This window comes from Nicotiana tabacum, chromosome 17, assembly GCF_000715075.1.
Source record: "Nicotiana tabacum cultivar K326 chromosome 17, ASM71507v2, whole genome shotgun sequence".
NCBI classification, from domain to species: domain Eukaryota; kingdom Viridiplantae; phylum Streptophyta; class Magnoliopsida; order Solanales; family Solanaceae; genus Nicotiana; species Nicotiana tabacum.
The window spans coordinates 103,386,649-103,404,638 of NC_134096.1; the positions used below are offsets into that span (position 1 = coordinate 103,386,649).

Consider the following 17,990-nt stretch of genomic DNA (forward strand, 5'->3'; position numbering starts at 1 on the left):
AATCCCGAGATATCCCCAAATGTGGAGCAAAATAAGAAGACACATATGAATACGTAGAGCCTGGGTCAAATAATACTGATGCATCCCTATGATAGATGGGGAAGATACCTGTGATAACTGAATCTGAAGCAACGGCCTCTAAACGGGTTGGAAGGGCATAGTATCTGGCCTGGCCTCCCCCTCTAGGGCGACCTCGACCTCCCCGACCTCCACCTCGAGCTGGATGAGGAGGTGTGGTAGCAGCTGGAGCTGAAAGAATGGTCGGAGGACCCGGTGGAGCATGTGGAGGCTGATAAGTCTGTGGAGGTGCACCCCTCCTGGCTCTGGGGCAATCTCTAACCAGGTGACGAGTGTCACCACACTCAAAACAACCTCTCAGAGGATGCGGCGGCTGAGACTGACTCGGACCTGTCCTGCTGGACTGGCCGGTAATAGCACCTCGCGTAGGAGGCATACTGGATATTGGCGGTGCATAATAGGGCTCCTGAGGCCTAGGCGGAGCTGGGACACCGCTGGCTGCTGGAAGAGCTGAATAAACAGGGCGACTCACAAAACCCCTACCATAGCATGCTGCTGGTGCACGAGCTCCTGAATAATTACCAGTCTCTCGAGACCTCTTGGCCTCTCTCTCCTCCCGGTCACGGGCGAACATGCCCTCCACTCTCCTGGCAATGCTTACTGCCTGCTGATAAGTGATGTCCATCTCCAACTCCCTGGCCATACTAGTCCGAATACTGGGGTGGAGTCCCTCAATGAAGCGACGAACCCTCTCTTTGACTGTAGCAACCAGAGCAGGTGCATGGCGAGCTAACCCACTAAAATGTACTGCATATTCCGACACAGTCATAGAACCCTGACGCAACTGCTCAAACTCTGCACGCCAAGCATCCCTGAGGCTCTGAGGAACATACTCACGCAAGAACATCTCTGAAAAGTGAGTCCAAGTGAGTGAGGCTGCCTCGTCCGGACTACTCAGCTCATAGGCACGCCACCACTGATATGCTGCTCCCCTCAGCTGGAAAGCGGTGAAAGAAACCCCACTCGTCTCCACAATGCCCATAGTGCGGAGAATATGATGACACTCCTCAAGAAAACCCAGAGCATCATCTGAAGCTAGTCCGCTGAAAGTAAGTGGGTGGTACTTCTTGTACCTCTCAAGTCTGAGCTGCTCTGCCTCAAAAGCAGCTACCATGATCTCATGCTGAACCGGAGCCACTGGGGGCATAGGAATATACTCTGGGGCCTGATCAACCTGAACCCTCTGCTCAGGGGTGTGGGCTGCGGGAGTCTGTGCCCCTCCCCCGGCCTGAGATGTAGCGGGAGCTATCGGAAATAGTCCAGCCTGAGCCAGAGTGCTGAACATGCTCAAGAACTGAGCTAAAGTCTCCTGGAGGGCTGGAGTAGCAATAGGGATCTCTGGCGCTGGCCCTCCAGCTGGAGCTGCTAGGGGCTCCTCTGACGCAGATCTCGCAGGTGCTCGGGCTGCACCGCGTGGTCGTCCTCTACCCCGACACTGGCCTCTGGTGGCTCTGGCAGGGGGCTCGGGTGCCTGATCGTCAGTCCTCCCATTGCGGGTCCTCACCATCTGTGAGAAAGAATATAATAGAATCTTAGAAATTTTGGTGTCAATAATTCGCACAACAAGGAAATCAAAGAAATATGATTGTTCTTAACAGTTACATAGCCTCCCGAAGATAAGTACAGATGTCTCCGAAGACTCTAATAAACCGGCTTGTGACTCGCGACTCCTACGAGCCTAGTGCTCTGATACCAACTTGTCACGACCCCAAATTAACCCTCTGTAAGGTGTCGTGATGGCACCTAGTCTTTACGACTAGGTAAACCTACTATTGCAAAAAATATAAAGGAAACACAACATTTTTAAGGATAAACAGCATATTATAAATAGCCAAGAGTAGTACCACTCGGCATATACAAAATAATTTTTCAGGACCCGGAATATCACTAAGTCACAAGCTGCTATAATCTATGTAGCTCTATACAAAAGTCTGAGGATAATAAAGAAAGTATCTAGGCGAGGGAGTAGAAGGGGACTCCGAAGATCTGCGGACGCAAGCAGAAGTACCTTGAAGTCTCCTAGAATCAGCAGCACGTACTAACCCCGAGGCTGATAGCTCGCACCTGGATCTGCACACGAAAACATGTGCAGGGAAGGGCATGAGTATACCACAATGGTACCCAGTAAGTGCCAAGCCTAACCTCAGTCGAGTAGTGACGAGGTCAGGTCAAGGCCCTACCAGAGTAAATATAATAAATTAAACAGTAAAAGATATAAGTAGAATTTACGGTAACACAGTTAAAGAAATTTTAGAAAATTTAACAGTTAAGGAAGGCCTCGGCTCAACAAGGTAAACACAGTGGGAAATCTCTCGGGATACCGTCCCGTAGTTTCAAATGAATATGCAGTACAGGGGGATCTCCCGGAATACGTCTGTAGTCCCAAAGTAAATATACAGTGCTGGGGGATCTCCCGAAATACGTCCGTAGTCCCAAAGTAAATACGCAGTACAGGGGGATCTCCCGGAATACGTCTGTAGTCCCAAAGTAAATATGCAGTACAGGAGGATCTCCCGAAATACGTCTTTAGTCCCAATTTAAATATGCAACGCAAGATGCAATGACCGGTATGGCATCGAGTTATACAGTTTTTACTGGACACAAATAAGGCAAATAAGGACTTAACTGAACATGACGCACAGAATGTCAATTAGGCAGTTAAAACACGTAAGCATGCTTTTCTAGTCTAAACTACACAGTTAAACATATTAGTACAATTAATAAGAGAAGCAATTTATGATTAAAAAGGTTAAACATGATTTTTGCAATAATAGCATGTGTACGTACTCGTCACCTCACGTACACGGCGCCCACACACCAAATAATATCAAGATATCTTAAGGGGAAAGTCCCCAATACAAGGTTAGGCAAGCCACTTACCTCGAACCGCTCAAATCAACCTGATATCACGTTCTTGCCACGAGTATCCGACTCCAAATGGCCCGGATCTATTCAAAATAGTACAATACCATCAATACGCGCTAATGGAATGAATTCTACAAGAAAAACTACAAAATTAGGCCAAAACCCGAAATTGGCTCAAACCCGGCCCCCGGGGCCTACGTCTCGAAACCCGACAAAATTCACGAAACTAGAAAGCTCATTCACTCACGAGTCTAACCATACCAAATTTACTAAAATCCGACACCAAATGGTCCTTCAATCCGCAATTCAAACTCCCAAATCCCTAGTCTCCAACTTTCAATTTTTACCTTAAATATACATTAACTAGGTGGGAAAATACATGGCAAAGCAATATTATTGACCAAAAACAAGCACAAGGAACTTACCTCAAGAAATGCCTCGAAAATACTCTCAAAAATTGCCCCAACCCGAGTTTGCAAAGCCAAAAATGATAAAGATCGCGAAGCCCTGCGGGTGCGCTTGCGCAACTCACTTACCCACTCTGCCTTCGCATCTGCGATGAAAGGGCCGCATCTGCGCACTCGCGCCTGCGGAGTCCCTTCCGCTTCTGTGCATCTTGCGCATGTGCGAACATCCATGCGCATTTGCGGGCATCGCAGATGCAGAAACTTCCTCGCACCTGCGACCCCAGGCCAACTCTCGATTTATCGCATCTGCGCTTCCATCTCCGCATGTGCAGCTCACGCATCTGCGGTCTCTTTTTCGCAGGTGTGAAAACACCAGAACCAGAAAAATTTAGAAATTCCTCTAAGTCCAAGTTTTCACCCGTTAAGCATCCGAAACACACCCGAGGCCCCCGGGACCTCGACCAAACATACTAACAAATCCTAAAACACCATACGAACTTAGTCGAGCTCTCAAATCCCATCAAGAAACGCTAAAATTATGAATCACCCTCCAATTCAAACTTAAAGAACTTGAAACTTTAAAATTCTACAACCGATGTCGAAACCTATCAAATCACATCCGATGGACCTCAAATTTTGCGCACAAGTTATAATCAACATGACGAACCTACTCTAACTTTCGGAATCGGAAAACGATCCCGATATCAAAATTTCCACTACCAGCCCAAAACTCCAAAAATTCGACTTTCGCCATTTCAAGCCTAAATGAGCTACGAACCTCCAAAACACAATCCGGACACGCTCCTAAACCCAAAATTACCTAACAGAGCTAACGGAACCGACAGAATTCTATTCCGAAGTCGTCTTCACATTGTTCCGACTACGGTCCAAATCTTAGGGCTTAAGCTCTCATTTAGGGACTAAGTGTCCCAAAACACTCCGAAACTCAAAACCAATCATCCTGGCAAGTCACAATAGCAGAAAACGATTTGGGGAAAGCAGTTAATAGGGGATCAGGGCTATTACTCTCAAAACGACCGGCCGGATCGTTACAGTAAAAGATATATTCATCTTCAGAAAAAAGACAAGTTTTAAACTTGAAGAAAACACTTGCCACAAGTATAGAAAATTAACATCCAGTACTTTGAAAATTATCTTTCTCACTGGTATAAAATATCCTAATTCCTAGTCAGACATATGCTCCTCTATTACAATTTGGATATTCTCATAATTAATATCAAAAAATTGCTCCAATTCTTGTTGTTGGTATGACTCATTCTCATAAATTTCTTCTTCATCAACATCTCCCATGTCAAACAAATCTCTTGGCTTTAGATGCACATCAACACTCTATTCTTTATCAGTTTCATCATCAACATAATAAACCATATTTGCTTGAGATACTTCAATATAAGGATCATGGTCCTCACGATCACCCGTGTGAATCAATATAGAAAAATTAACATAATTAAATTTCCAAACATCTCTTTTGATCCCTCTATCCTGAGTAGTGTCAGCCAACTAGCATTTGAAGAGCACAACCGTAAATCATCCATAATAATTAAGCTCAATTACATCTTTCAACTTCCCATAATATGGCAACTCTGCTTGCCTTGCATTTCTATCAACATTAGATGCAATACAAGAGGTGTCAGAGGTAAGAAAAATTTCATTATTTTGAGTCTTCAATCCATGTTCTCTAGAAACATTCCGAAACTTGAATCCATTAATGTTATATGCAGTAAACCTTCTTGCATCTGGCATTGGACCTCGTGCTAAGAACTCCAAATCAGTAGATATTGTGTTTGCTATATCTGGATTCATGATCTGAACAAACAAAATTATTTTTTTTAAATAATCTAAATTAATACAACTTATACATAAACAGATATTAGCAATACTATTCACTCACTCGTTTTGGAAACCAATCAGGATACTCTTTACTAACTCTTCTCTCTACCTCTGTTGCAGAAGGTCTTCGACCTCTTGAATTCCTTTTAATGTGATTCCTAAATTCACTACAGAGGAATAATCTATATTAATTTAATCATTTCACTTTAAATTTTTTGTTAAAAAATTAATTACAATAAACTTCTTACTCGATAAATGGCTTTATTGTTGCGCAATTAAGTAACACGTATCGATGAGCTTGAGTCTTCTCCAAAAGAGACAAGGGAAATATTGTGGAGCCTCCAATAGGTTTACCTTGTTGAGGGAACAAAGATGATACTTCAGAAGCCTTATTATGATTTAGCTCATCGTTTACACGTTTAGGCCTATTTATCCTTGACTAGATACCCTCAAAATAACGAGAACAGAGAGTCAGAGCTTCTTCAACAATGTAACCTTCAGCAATGGAACCTTCTGGTTGTGCTTTGTACCCTATAAGAGACTTGAAATGACTTAACAATCTATAACGAAAATGACATGGTATTAGAACAAGCATTCAGTTTGAGTTAATATTTAAGTTTGATTTAAAGAATGTTATGAAATAATAATGTTTTACCTTTTAACAAAATACATCCATCGATAATGTACCAGACCACATTGTATCACTTCATCTACTAGATGGATAATTAAATGAACCATGACAGTAAAGAACGATTGAGGGAATAAAATCTCTAAGTGACAAAGTGTGACTACAATCCGATCGTGTAGCTTCTCTAGGTCAGATAGGCTCAAGTTTTTCAAACTAAGATTTCTAGAAAAAGGAAGAAAGCTCTATCAAGACTGCAACAACCTCATTCGGAAGCACATTTCGAATGGTGACAGGTAACAATTGTTCCATGATGATGTGACAATCATGACTTTTTAATCCGAAGATCCTCTTCTGGTCCAGATCAATACAATGAGAGATATTAATTGAGTAACCATCAGGCACTGAAATATTCTTTAATATTTTTAGGAAGGCGACTCTCTTCGCTTTTGGAATTGCAAATGCAGCAAGACGACAATTCTCGTTCTCATCTGGCCAAAGATCAAGCCTTATACCCATATTTTTTAGATCTTTTCGAGCCTTAACATGATCCTTTGATTTGTCTTTATCCATTAGCAAAGAGTATAGAATATTATCAAATATATTCTTCTCGATGTGCATGACGTCCAAATTATGGCGCAACAAGTTGAATTCCCAATATGGAAGATTGAAGAATATGTTTTTCTTTCTCCACTGTTGGGTTGCACCTTCCTCATTTTTTCTTTGTCTATTTCTTTTCTTTCTAGCATTCAACTCTGTTAGCCTTCCAAATGTAACATCGATTTCTTTCACTTGTTGAAAAATGTCTGACCCTGATAACTTCCTCGGCGGGTTCCTCTCCTCCACATCTCCATAAAAATGATGCCTCATCAATCTAAATTTGTGATTTCATACCAAAAATCGACGATGACCAATAAAGCACCATTTTCTAATGTGAGGAAGTCGACAAGGTTCTGAATCAAAATTACAAGAGGGGCATGCCAAACCAATATGCGTATTCCAACCAGATAAGATATCAAGTCCAGAAAAATCACTGACTGTCCACATAAGAGCTGCTCACATTCTGAACATTTCATTCTTCGATGAATCACAAGTTTCCACACCTTAATACCACAACTCATTCAACTCCTTAACAAGGGGTTGTAAGTATACATCTATATTATTACCTGCTGTACGTGGACCTGGAATAAGTCTACTGGATTTTTAGCAAGTAGTGTATCTTGAGTGACCTCTATGTTATTAAAGTTCTGCGACAGATTTATTTCCCCATGAAAAACCCAAGTGATATAATCTTGAGGCAATGGCTTGTAGATTAAATGATCGAACACTATATCCCTAGTCAACCACTTCACAAAACCACATTTAGGACACGGACATTTTATTCTATCTTCTATAGATCCATTTTTAAATGTAAGATCTAGAAATTGATTCAAACCAAACAAATATCCAGTTGTGTTCCTTGGTAATCGAATCCAAGATTTATCCACTGGAAAAGTATTTGGAAAGATTTGAAACCTTTGAGAAATGCAGCTAATACCAGTAAGGACTCTTCTAATGAAGAGAGTTTGATATAACCTACAAAATTTTCATGAGGAAAAAAAAATTTAGTAACATGTCAATTTTATAAGATCGGAGACATACTTTACAATTTTATAAGCTAAATAAAAGGGAATGGTAAAGTTAGCTAATTATCTAGCATGAACAACAATGAGAACATATTTACATGAATACGGTAAAATATCATTACATGGAAGAAAAGTGATTGTTATAAAGAATATAACCTGGTATCTCTCAACGAAGTTACAACAGAAGAGCTGGAAGCTATGCACTATTATCATTTCAAGAGTTACAAGTGAGATTTAAAGCTCTCTTACAGCTACACAAGTGGGACATGGTAATCTTAGTTTTAAAATAATAGAAATCTACAGAGTTTCAGAGAAATAAAGGCAAATCGGGGGAGTATTCACGTCTGATTACCATCATATTATCTAAGAAGTACATTCTTCAACTAACTTTTTCATAAATGCATGCAGGTGATTATACAACTACTCAGAGACATTCTCCTTTATCAAGCACCAACGAATTATCTTTGAATAAGCAAAGTTATCCATAGTTTGAATTGCCTTAATATTCATAGTTTGCTGATTTTCTATTTACGAGGAATAATATGAGTAAAGACGACGGTATTTCAGGTGTGATAAATAAGTACTCTATAATCCCAGTCTATAATGCTATTGTGTCGCAGTAGCTAAATTTTGGTTTCTTATGCAATGACAGTAGCTAAATTTTGGTTTCATCAAACCAATCCAGTTCTGCTAACAATGCGGCAGAATCTAAAACTACACTCTTTGGAATTGCCTGGTGTCAGTTTAATAATATCAGAAATATTACTCTTGAGATGGACTCGTTGCTCGTTATTAATATGTTAAAAGGAATCCTTAAACCTGATTGGTAGATTGCAGATCATATTATGGGGATGCAGTCTATCATTAAACATATATGCAAATTGAAGTGGTGCACTACTTTAGGAAGGAAATGCTATTGCAGATGAAATGGCGAAATTTGGAGGTACAATGCAGGATCAAGGGATTTCTCAAGGGATTTCTGATATGTTCCTCTCATTGCAAGAACTACCACAAGCTAGCTCAAGTGACTAACTTCAAAGCTAGACAAGCCACAATGAGTAGCTAGTAGTTTTGTTATCTGTAATGATGTATGGGCTACTAGCATTGTTCACCTTTTTTGTTACTTTACTCAACTCACTCCAAACATCATGAAAAGGTGATGATGCAAGCAATAAATTTAAAGGGGTTAATACTTACCCTCAACCTATAGGTGGCAAATAGTTGTTAGAAAAGATTAATATGAGATCAAAGATGCATTTATTTGAACACCAGCACCTTAAGGTTTCAAACTTTGGATACCGATTCTCATAGGGATTTTGTATCTATTTATACCAAAATGATCAACCTACGATGAATTCAAACTTTATTCATATACGGTAAAATATCATTACAGGGCTTCTGCTCTCACTTAAAAGCAATCCATCTCGTGTGGTTTCCGATATTATTCATATACTCTAGTAAAGTAGAAGTATAGAATGCAACAAGATAGATATCATTGGACCAAAACATTCGAAATAAGTTTATTAAATCGCATAGACATTTGATTTCTATACTCAAGCTGATGATATGCTTTACGTTTTATAGTCATGCTTAAAGCTTAAAATCTGAAAAATAATTAAAAGTTCATCCTATCAGAAATAAGAAGATGACTACCCAATACTATTATAATTACTGGAGTTTTGAAGTTGAGGAAAAAACTTTCTTCTTCTTCTATAACAAAAAAGGAAATCACATGCAAAAATTATTGAAATTGGAGCAGAGAAACCTAAATTAAATCATATGCAGAAACTACTGAAATTCAGATATTAGGAAAACATAATCAAAACCCTAGAGGAATTAAAATCGGATATAAACAGATTAGGAAGGAGAGTGCAGAGAGCTCCAATTCGAGTTGTACCGTTTGCGAGGAGATTCAGCGACAAGCACGCTTCAATTCGAGTTGTAATTGCTGAAATTCACATTAAAATCACACAAATATCAAACTTAGAGGAATTATAATCGGATATCAACTATTTTCGCAATGATAATCCCGCAAAATCGCACAGATAAATTACTTAAAACAATGATAATTCAAATAAAGAAAATGGGAGATTAAAGAGAGAAAGGGAACTTGTCATTTCAGGAGAGAGAAAGAATTTCTCTGAACCCTAAATCATTAGAATGAAGAGCGTTGCGAGAAAGATGATATAGTGAGGAGGGAAAGATAAAAATACTGGAAAAAAGAGGAAAAGATAAAAATAAAGGAAGGAAATATTCTATTGTTAGCGCCTTTTTTTAAGGCTAGCGGAGATTTCTAAACGCTACAAATTGAATTTCAGTGCGGGTTAATAAGACCCCTTCCCCCCTAATTAGATACAATTTGGGGAGGTTAATACTAACCCCCAAAATAAAACCTCCGCAAATAGACCCTTTTTTTGTAATGTTTGAGTTCTGACCAGCGCATGTGCACTGAGATTCTCCTGGGATGAGGATTTCATATGTCCCTGAAAATACTGTCTAATTGTTTGTTATCGAAACTAAAATTTCTTTTAAATTTTCTGCTGGTTTGGTGGATCTACTTATATAGTTGTGAGCTCCCTCCTTATATTTGTTTTTTTTCCAAGTGATAAACGTGAGTTATTGATACCTATCTGGGTCATGACTATATGTCAAATGAAAAAAAGCCCATAAACTTAAATGGGTTCTCTTTAAGGCCCATATTGTCCTTTATCAAATGGATCTGTTGGACTTTTTGGAAAAAGTAAAAAGCTCATAGTTGACAACAACAAATGGGAACCAAACTCGAGAAAAATCTGGTATAATACTTTATATACGAAAAATAAAAATTAAACCAACATTGTAACATGTTATAAAAGTTATTTACTATATCTTCCATGTTATTAGATCATATTTGTTATTTTGAGTTACTGATTATTGCAGGTATGCAACTTAAGTGATGATATAACATATACACATGTCAATGTTTATATAACGTAAACTCATAATTAAAATTAAAATTTGTTTCCCGTTACATCACAATAAATATATCAAATCCAAATTTGTTTTTGACTCTACTCTTGTTGTAACATACAACAAAATAATTGTGCTTCAAAGTTCAATCCCATACTTATTTGAGCCGGCCGCTTGAAATGAAATCTAGAAGAAAGCTTATAAGAGTTGTTAGTTTTCTTAAAGTTTTACTTCTTTAAATAGGGGTGCAGGCATCTCTGATTTCTTCATTATCATAAGCTCCAACACTTTGTTCCAAGCAGGCCTGCTCGAAATATCCAAATACCAATCATTCAAACACTTTCTCTCCGTTACCAAATGTGCAAAGCCACCTTCATTCATCAAAAACCTAAGGCTAGGAAGGTGGCTGAGATCAGCTAGTGAGAAAAAATCTCCTGCTAGGTATTTACTTTTGGACAACCTTTGTTCATAGATGTCGAAGACTTTCTCTAGCTTGTCGGCACATTTGTGTACCAGTGTCAAGTCACTGTTCTGTCCCATCTTAGGAAACACGACGAGTTGGAGTACCATGTTGTATACCAAGTCATTGAAGTTGTTGGATTCCACTTCTAGCCATTGATCTACTACAGCTTTCTCTTCCAATGTTTTTCCTGTTAGTTTGGTGCCCTTGTCTTCATACTTTGCTGCATAATACCTTATTATTGCTCTGGATTCTGAAAAATATAGAATTCTTTGAGAAGTTAAATAGCCGTTAATATCTTGTTTAATTAGTGTATAATTTCTATATTGCATGTAGTGGTGTATATTATGATTCTGAAAAGGGGGATTTAAGTTTGGGAATGGGCCAAATTTGCTCCTGATTGCTCAATTTTGTTTTCCGTTAATTTTTTGGTCCATTTATATTATTGCACTTAGCAAATCGTCTCGTATTTTTTTTTTGTCACTAACGAGAAGTGGACTCCATGTGTCCAAATTTTTCAAGAAAAAAGTCTAAATTTACCTCTTAACTTTTGACTATAGTTTAAAATTATATTCAAGTTGAAACTCTAATACGAGTTAAAAACAATTAAAAACTAAATTTTTCCTAATTGAGTAATATTAGACTGAAAGTCTAACGAACAATAAAGTTGCTCAATAAGAAGAATACGATGGGACAAAATTTGACCTTTTTCCGCCTAGTTCGACGCAGAACACCTTTACGCCTACTATTTCCTTGTGGTAGTGTGTTTGAACTTGGCTTAAATGTGTGTGTATATGTATTATGTATAGAAGAGAATATATTTTATGCAAGCAACTCTTTTACAACGTAAGTCATGCAAAGCTAATAGGTTGTTACCGAAAAGCCTGAAATCACCATCTTCAATGACAGGAACCTGTCCAAATGGCTGCAAGAAAAGGACAAAGACATTAAAGCAAGCAGTTTATATAATAATAGCTCAAATGCAGGAATTTTTTTTCCCATCAAATACAGAAAATTAGAACAGTTAATTTAATTGTCAATACATGTTCCTTTTTCTTTTCTTTAAATTTGTACTCCGCGTATTAAATATTTTTCGTATATCACATATTACTGGTGACTAAAAAAAACTAAGAAGAAAATAAAAGTATACCTGTAAAGTCAGAAACTCAGGTTTTTTCTGCTCGAGAGAATCAAGATCGACATGGATAAGTTCAAAATTGACTCCCAACTCTATAAGGCAAACCATGACCCTCTGTGGGCATGCAGCCATTGCTGAACCATACACCTTCACTACCATATTTTTCTTTGGGTAAAATCGAACACCTTAGGTTAAAAAGTTCAATTCTCTTTTTCTTTATCGATTATTGACTAGCTATAATTTCCCCTTAAATAGACTAGTCATTTGCATGGGAAGAAAAGAAAAAATCAAGATTTAAAGAAAAATAGTAGTGGGGGTTGTCATGTGAGAATTAAATTCTTGTATAGGTCATGTTATTTACTAGTAGGAAGTGCTTATACATTGTGTACTTTCTGGTTATATGATTGTACCAAATTTTGATGACTTTATTTAACCACGTTTTCTTGTATTGGTGGTTGGCACGTGAAGACGAGCAGCAACCAGCGGTTGAGTGGAAAGTTTGATCACTTACCGTAGGACTAAAATGGATGTGCAATAATGGGTGCATGGAGATAGCTTTTGAACTTATCACTAATCATTATTAGTGTCTCCCTATAGTTTTAATCTATTAAAAAAATAAGAAAAAGAAAAGAATCATAATAATTAATGCGATGGTGCAAGGAAGCTACATTCAAGAAATTAAACTACTAAGTATATAGTTTGGGATTTGGTTGAAGTCTTGAATTAATGTAAGAGGTGGGGATTCTTTATTTTATTTTATTTTTGTGTAAAAGATGTCGGTTTACCGATATTTAGGTCTTTTTTATATGAATAGAATAATCTAATAACGTATAACATTTCCATATTCGTTGATGTACGAAATATTCTCTATGTTCTGACTTATACATATTATGAACAATATCTTGGTCCAACATACATTAAGAAATTTGTTTTTGGAAAAGAAGGTTTTTATTTTTATGTTTTAATTTTTTATTCGATATCCAGTATTCACTTTGAGGCCCCGACTAATTTAAATTCACACGGTAGAATACTACTTTGGAGAGTAAAGCTCCCCTTACCATAGATCATTTCCTTCCGGGACTTAAACTAGAGGCCCTAGTTAAAAACATCTTACCACCCCACTACAAACTTAGGTGGTTAGAAGGTTAAATTCAACAAGTACATAATGTCATTTAACTGTTGGGCGTCGCATAAATTTTACTATCGTCCACATATAGATCCATTCATTCTGAAACTAAAATATTTAATTGGTCGTAACTTTGAGGACTTACCTTTTCATTCGTTCAAATAACATAGGTTTAATTTTTAGTAATTTTTGTGAGCAACAATTAGACAACGCTTTCCGAAGTGGCCAGCTATAATGTCAGCAACTTTGTCGTTCTAGGGTTCTTGTCTGATGTCTTCGTAGTCTCTAGAAAGCTTTCATCAACTAAGTTGACTAATTTTTGAAACTGTTGGATTTATTTAACAGATCATTTAATCTAGTCAAGATTATATTCTCAAGAAATTAAGAAAGATCTTAGATACTCCCCCTCCGTTCAAATTTAAATGGCACACTTTCCTTATTAATCTCTTTCAAAAAGTGTCACGCCTCGAACTTGGGCCTGGGCGTAACACGACACCCGGTGTCTGACTACATGCGACCGAGTGAACCAATTGACTGACTGAATCAACATGTGATATCATAACGTATTGAATGCGGAAGAAAATCTAACACATGCTGATATACTGAAAGTCTGAATGATATAAATCAAGTGCGGAAATACTAATATAAGTCAGAAACATATATGTAGCAACATTGCTTAACATGAAAAGCCTGTGACTCAGTCTAAGTGTTACTCTAGTCTATGAAGTAATGAATTACTGAAAACACTGATTGTCTTTAAATACTGAAAGATTGTAAAGTAATGGTAATACCCCGAATGAACTGGGGCTCACCTAATAGCTGGTACGAGAATCCTAGCGCTCTGAATCGTCAACCTGTAAATCATTACCTGCATCGTGAGATGCAGGCCCCTGGCAAAAAGGATATCAATGTCGCGCCCCTTTTTCTCTCGAAAGCGGGTTTCGACATGTGACAACTCTTTTAAGTGGGTATTAAAAGAGAAGAGTCGCCACCTAAAGATTTTGAGGTGCGTTAGGGCACCTAATTGCGAATAACTCTGTTTAATTAGTCTACGTCACCAAAGATCGGGTAAGGACTCAAATTACCTTAAAGAGAAGGTGTTAGACACTCTTTGAGGTCCACAAATATGGGTCTCAGACGAAGTTTATGGATTACCGAATTATAATTGTCCTAAGTGATCATATAAGTGAGGGAAGACAACGAATTTAAAGATTCTACTAAAATATAAACAAGTGTGATGAAGATCGCACAAGAATTAGACTATAAAAATAATTAGTACAAGTCTTTAGAGGTTACAAGGTACAACTTAATTATTCTAAATTCAACGACTAAGTGCGTACAATAAGTATATATAAAGGAGGGGTATCCTAAGTTTTTTAGCCTAAAGGATCACCCTTTGCAACATAAATAATACTTCGCAACTCCCTTAGGGTAGGGGTTGCTCATATTATTCAGCGGGCACAGACAATCATCTCATGCTACCCGATTACTATATTAAAGTATTTTACCTAAAAGCGTTTTAATTCAATTCTAGGTCGTATCCTATGCGTGCGGCTACCCGTCCCATGCCTATGGTTCAGAAGGCTTTGGACCTACTATTTGGGTGGCTCTAGACTCTACTTAGGATGCTCAAAAATGATAAAATTAGGGTGCACATTCAAAATATATAGGACTTCACATAAAGATAATAAATGGCTCAAGTTAACTTCCACACATAGCAACAAATGCATGCGGGCAGGTTAGGCAGTAGACAGTTTCAGACGCATTAGAGTCGTTAAGTCCTATAGACATGGTTTCTATATGATTCTGATTTCCAGTATCGTACAGGCGGTACTGCAGCTTTAGACTAATGAATTTGCAGATTAAAGGCGTTAAAATTCTTATAGGCATGATCTCTAAATTGTTCGCGCAATGAGGCAGTAAGACTATTCGAAAGCCCAGAATTAACTACGTTTGATTTATAGACATGCTTCTTAGACGAGTAACAGTGTCCTATAGGCAGGGTTTCTAACAGTTCACAATTGAACTTGATTTTATAATACTTTATCCCTATAAGTATGTCATCTAGGTGGGGAGTATAATGAAAGCCGCAAAAGTAATTGATTAATCGATTAAAATCCTATAGTCATGATATCTAGATGAGCATTAGCGAAGACATGTATTATCACATCCTATAGGCATGCTATCTAATAATTAAGCAAGGCGTTTGATCCGTATTGACATGCTGTCTAAGAGCACACAGTAGTAGGCATGGAAACAGGTATAGCAATTACTTAAACTAACTTGCTTTGAATGGTGTACAAGTATTAGACAAGTTAAGTGAAGTGTGTGTGATTCCTATAGGCATGATTTCTACTAGTGTGTAGAATCGAAACACGTCAAACAGATAGCAAACAAAGCAATTAAATCTTATAGACAAGTTTTCTACCCTTTCATGCAAGAATTAGAATACCCCAGACCCCTTTTTACTAATTTCCCCATCATTCAGTTTACAAGCTATTACAGATTATTTAAATAATTATAGGCCCAAATACAAATGTAGAATAACCCAATAATACATCTTGGCCTTCAAATAAGCTTAGAACTTCATGCGGACAACAGGCCCAAACTCCAGGTGCAGGCAGTATACTTTAAACCCCCAATACCAAAGGTAGGCCCAGGATACCAGGCCTAAACGATTCCAATAATTAAGCTAATGGATGCCATATTAGCCATACAGGTAACAGAACTACTCATGGATTAACACTCAGTCTTTAGTCTTTATAACTAAAAGGCTGCCAATAGACAAGGCCATGCCAAGTTGAAAGGCATCAAAGACACATACAGGCAAGTAATTCCATAAAACAAGATTAACAGTGATAAGACAAGATATCATAAACTACCAAACCACTGCAAATAGTGTTTCAAAATAGAACCAATTCAAAGAACTTCAGAATAATAGGCTAGTGGGCATAGTTTACAACAGTTGAGAAACATGTCACTTTGTTGAACATGAGACTTATCATATTGAGTACTAATCATAGTATATGCTGGTGGATATAGTTTACAACAGTTGACAAACATGTCATTTAGTTGAACATGAGACTTATCATATTGAGTACTAATCATAGTACAAAGGTTCGAAAATAATACCAGAACTCATGACAAGTGAAAATATATCGACTCCAGGTTAACAGGACATACAGACACTAGTTCTTAATCACATATAGCAGAAGAGGTTAGATATTAAGTCTCATTCTAGAGGTTTTAGGCAATATTAAGGAGCACGGGATTGAACAAATTAGGAAGCACATGTTATGTAGCAGGAAAACATGTTTGGCTAACAACATGATCAAGAATTAACTCTAGGAAATCATATATGAATAATTCAACACAAATTAGAACATATTCTGGGCATGAATTGGTTTATCACAAGAGTTTAGAACAAAGAAGATAAGTAAGCTCATGGCAAGCATCAGAAATAAGCATTCTGGCAAAACCCGCTAGGCTAAACAAACTTAAAAGACTCAAAAGTCATTCATATTGAACATATATAATAAACATACATCAGAGTTGGAATTTTATGTAAGTTCAAATGGTAAAAAAAGATTTCAAAGTCAGAAACAACTTCAGAGCAAATAATGTTGCAAATAGAGGTGGCATAGTATCATATTGATTCACAAAAGTTTCAGTGACATGAGTGTACAAAGCATGAACACAAATAGGGAAGAAAACATAACTGCGAGAGTTTGAGCACTTATCAGTTCACAAATTTAGCAACAAATAGAGAAGAACCACCAAATGCCAGTAGCAAAATAAGAACAACATCAGGAATTCCAAAATCTAGTGCGTCAGAGTTCACATGAGCTTCGAACGATCCCCGAGCAGTGCTCGCACTAGAATGGTAATCAGAAAAAATTCCAGTGGCCTTGACTTTCAGCCGGCCACCACCAAGAGTGTAGAAAGAATAGAAGAATGAGAGTAGAGAGAATAATAGTAGTGGTAACAGTAGTTGTAGTAGTAATTTTAGTGATCGTTATGCCTTAGAGGGGAACAGGGAAAGATGGGTTTATATAATAGTAAAGATCAACACACAAATAAGGAAATATAGTCAATCGAACACAAATAAGGAAATAGAAGCATGCAAAATCACCCATAATCAATTTAGGAGTAAATCGGGTAAACCCTAATTCAAAAGGAGAACACAAATAGTCAAATATCTCACTGAATCGGACCCATATGGCCTGGTAGTGAGTGTATACAGATGAAATATCATCCAAATCTCGAAGGGTGAAGCCAATTTCCCTTGATTCGAAGACTGGTATTTGCCAAAAATGGGGCAAGTACTAAGTACCACCATAGTCTTATAAGCAACAACGAGGTAACGCATAAAAGGTAAGTAAATCACAAAAGGAATCCAAGATTTGATCGGATTTGGAGAAGATTGGGGGAGGCGGCTAGGGTTTCTAAAGAGAGAAGAGGAGGATTTTGGGGCGACTATTCAAAGGAAATGTCTTTAGGGTTTAGGGGTGAAGGATATAAGGAGAGGGGCTAGTTTAGTATGGGTCGTTGATCATTTAAGATCAACAGCCAAGATTGAATAGGAAACATGGCAGGCCAGATGTAATGGGTCGTTTGGTTGGGCTGCTGAGAGGTTAAATGGAATGGGCCAGATGCCTTAGGCCTGTTTTGGTCCGAAAATTAGTCCTTCATTGGGGTATTGTTGCGACCAAACACACTCACGCAAGTATACGCGGTCGTCAAGTAATAAAGTGACTAAAAGTCGGATATCGAACCCACGAGGACTTATAATTAACTATTAACTAAATTAGACTATCCTTATTATCTAAACAAGAATTAAATCTAAAAATATTTTATTCCAACTAA

At 37.8% G+C, this 17,990-nt stretch overlaps 1 protein-coding gene and 1 long non-coding RNA gene across 2 annotated transcripts; both read right to left on the minus strand.

The window, feature by feature from the left end:
• Positions 1–5,938: 5,938 nt before the first annotated feature.
• LOC107760903 (uncharacterized) lies at positions 5,939–9,962 on the minus strand. Its single transcript, XR_012701385.1, has 2 exons — positions 9,349–9,962; positions 5,939–7,401 (listed from the first exon to the last, which is right to left on the minus strand). It is a non-coding gene; the product is annotated as an uncharacterized LOC107760903 (long non-coding RNA).
• Positions 9,963–10,435: 473 nt separating this feature from the next.
• On the minus strand, positions 10,436–12,244 carry LOC107760904 (glutathione S-transferase F11-like). The gene is made up of 3 exons (XM_016579025.1): positions 12,011–12,244; positions 11,737–11,785; positions 10,436–11,113 (listed from the first exon to the last, which is right to left on the minus strand). Exons 1-3 carry the CDS (start codon positions 12,155–12,157, stop codon positions 10,620–10,622), a joined length of 690 nt encoding a protein of 229 aa, XP_016434511.1. The 5' UTR covers positions 12,158–12,244; the 3' UTR covers positions 10,436–10,619.
• Between the last annotated feature and the right edge of the window lie 5,746 nt (positions 12,245–17,990).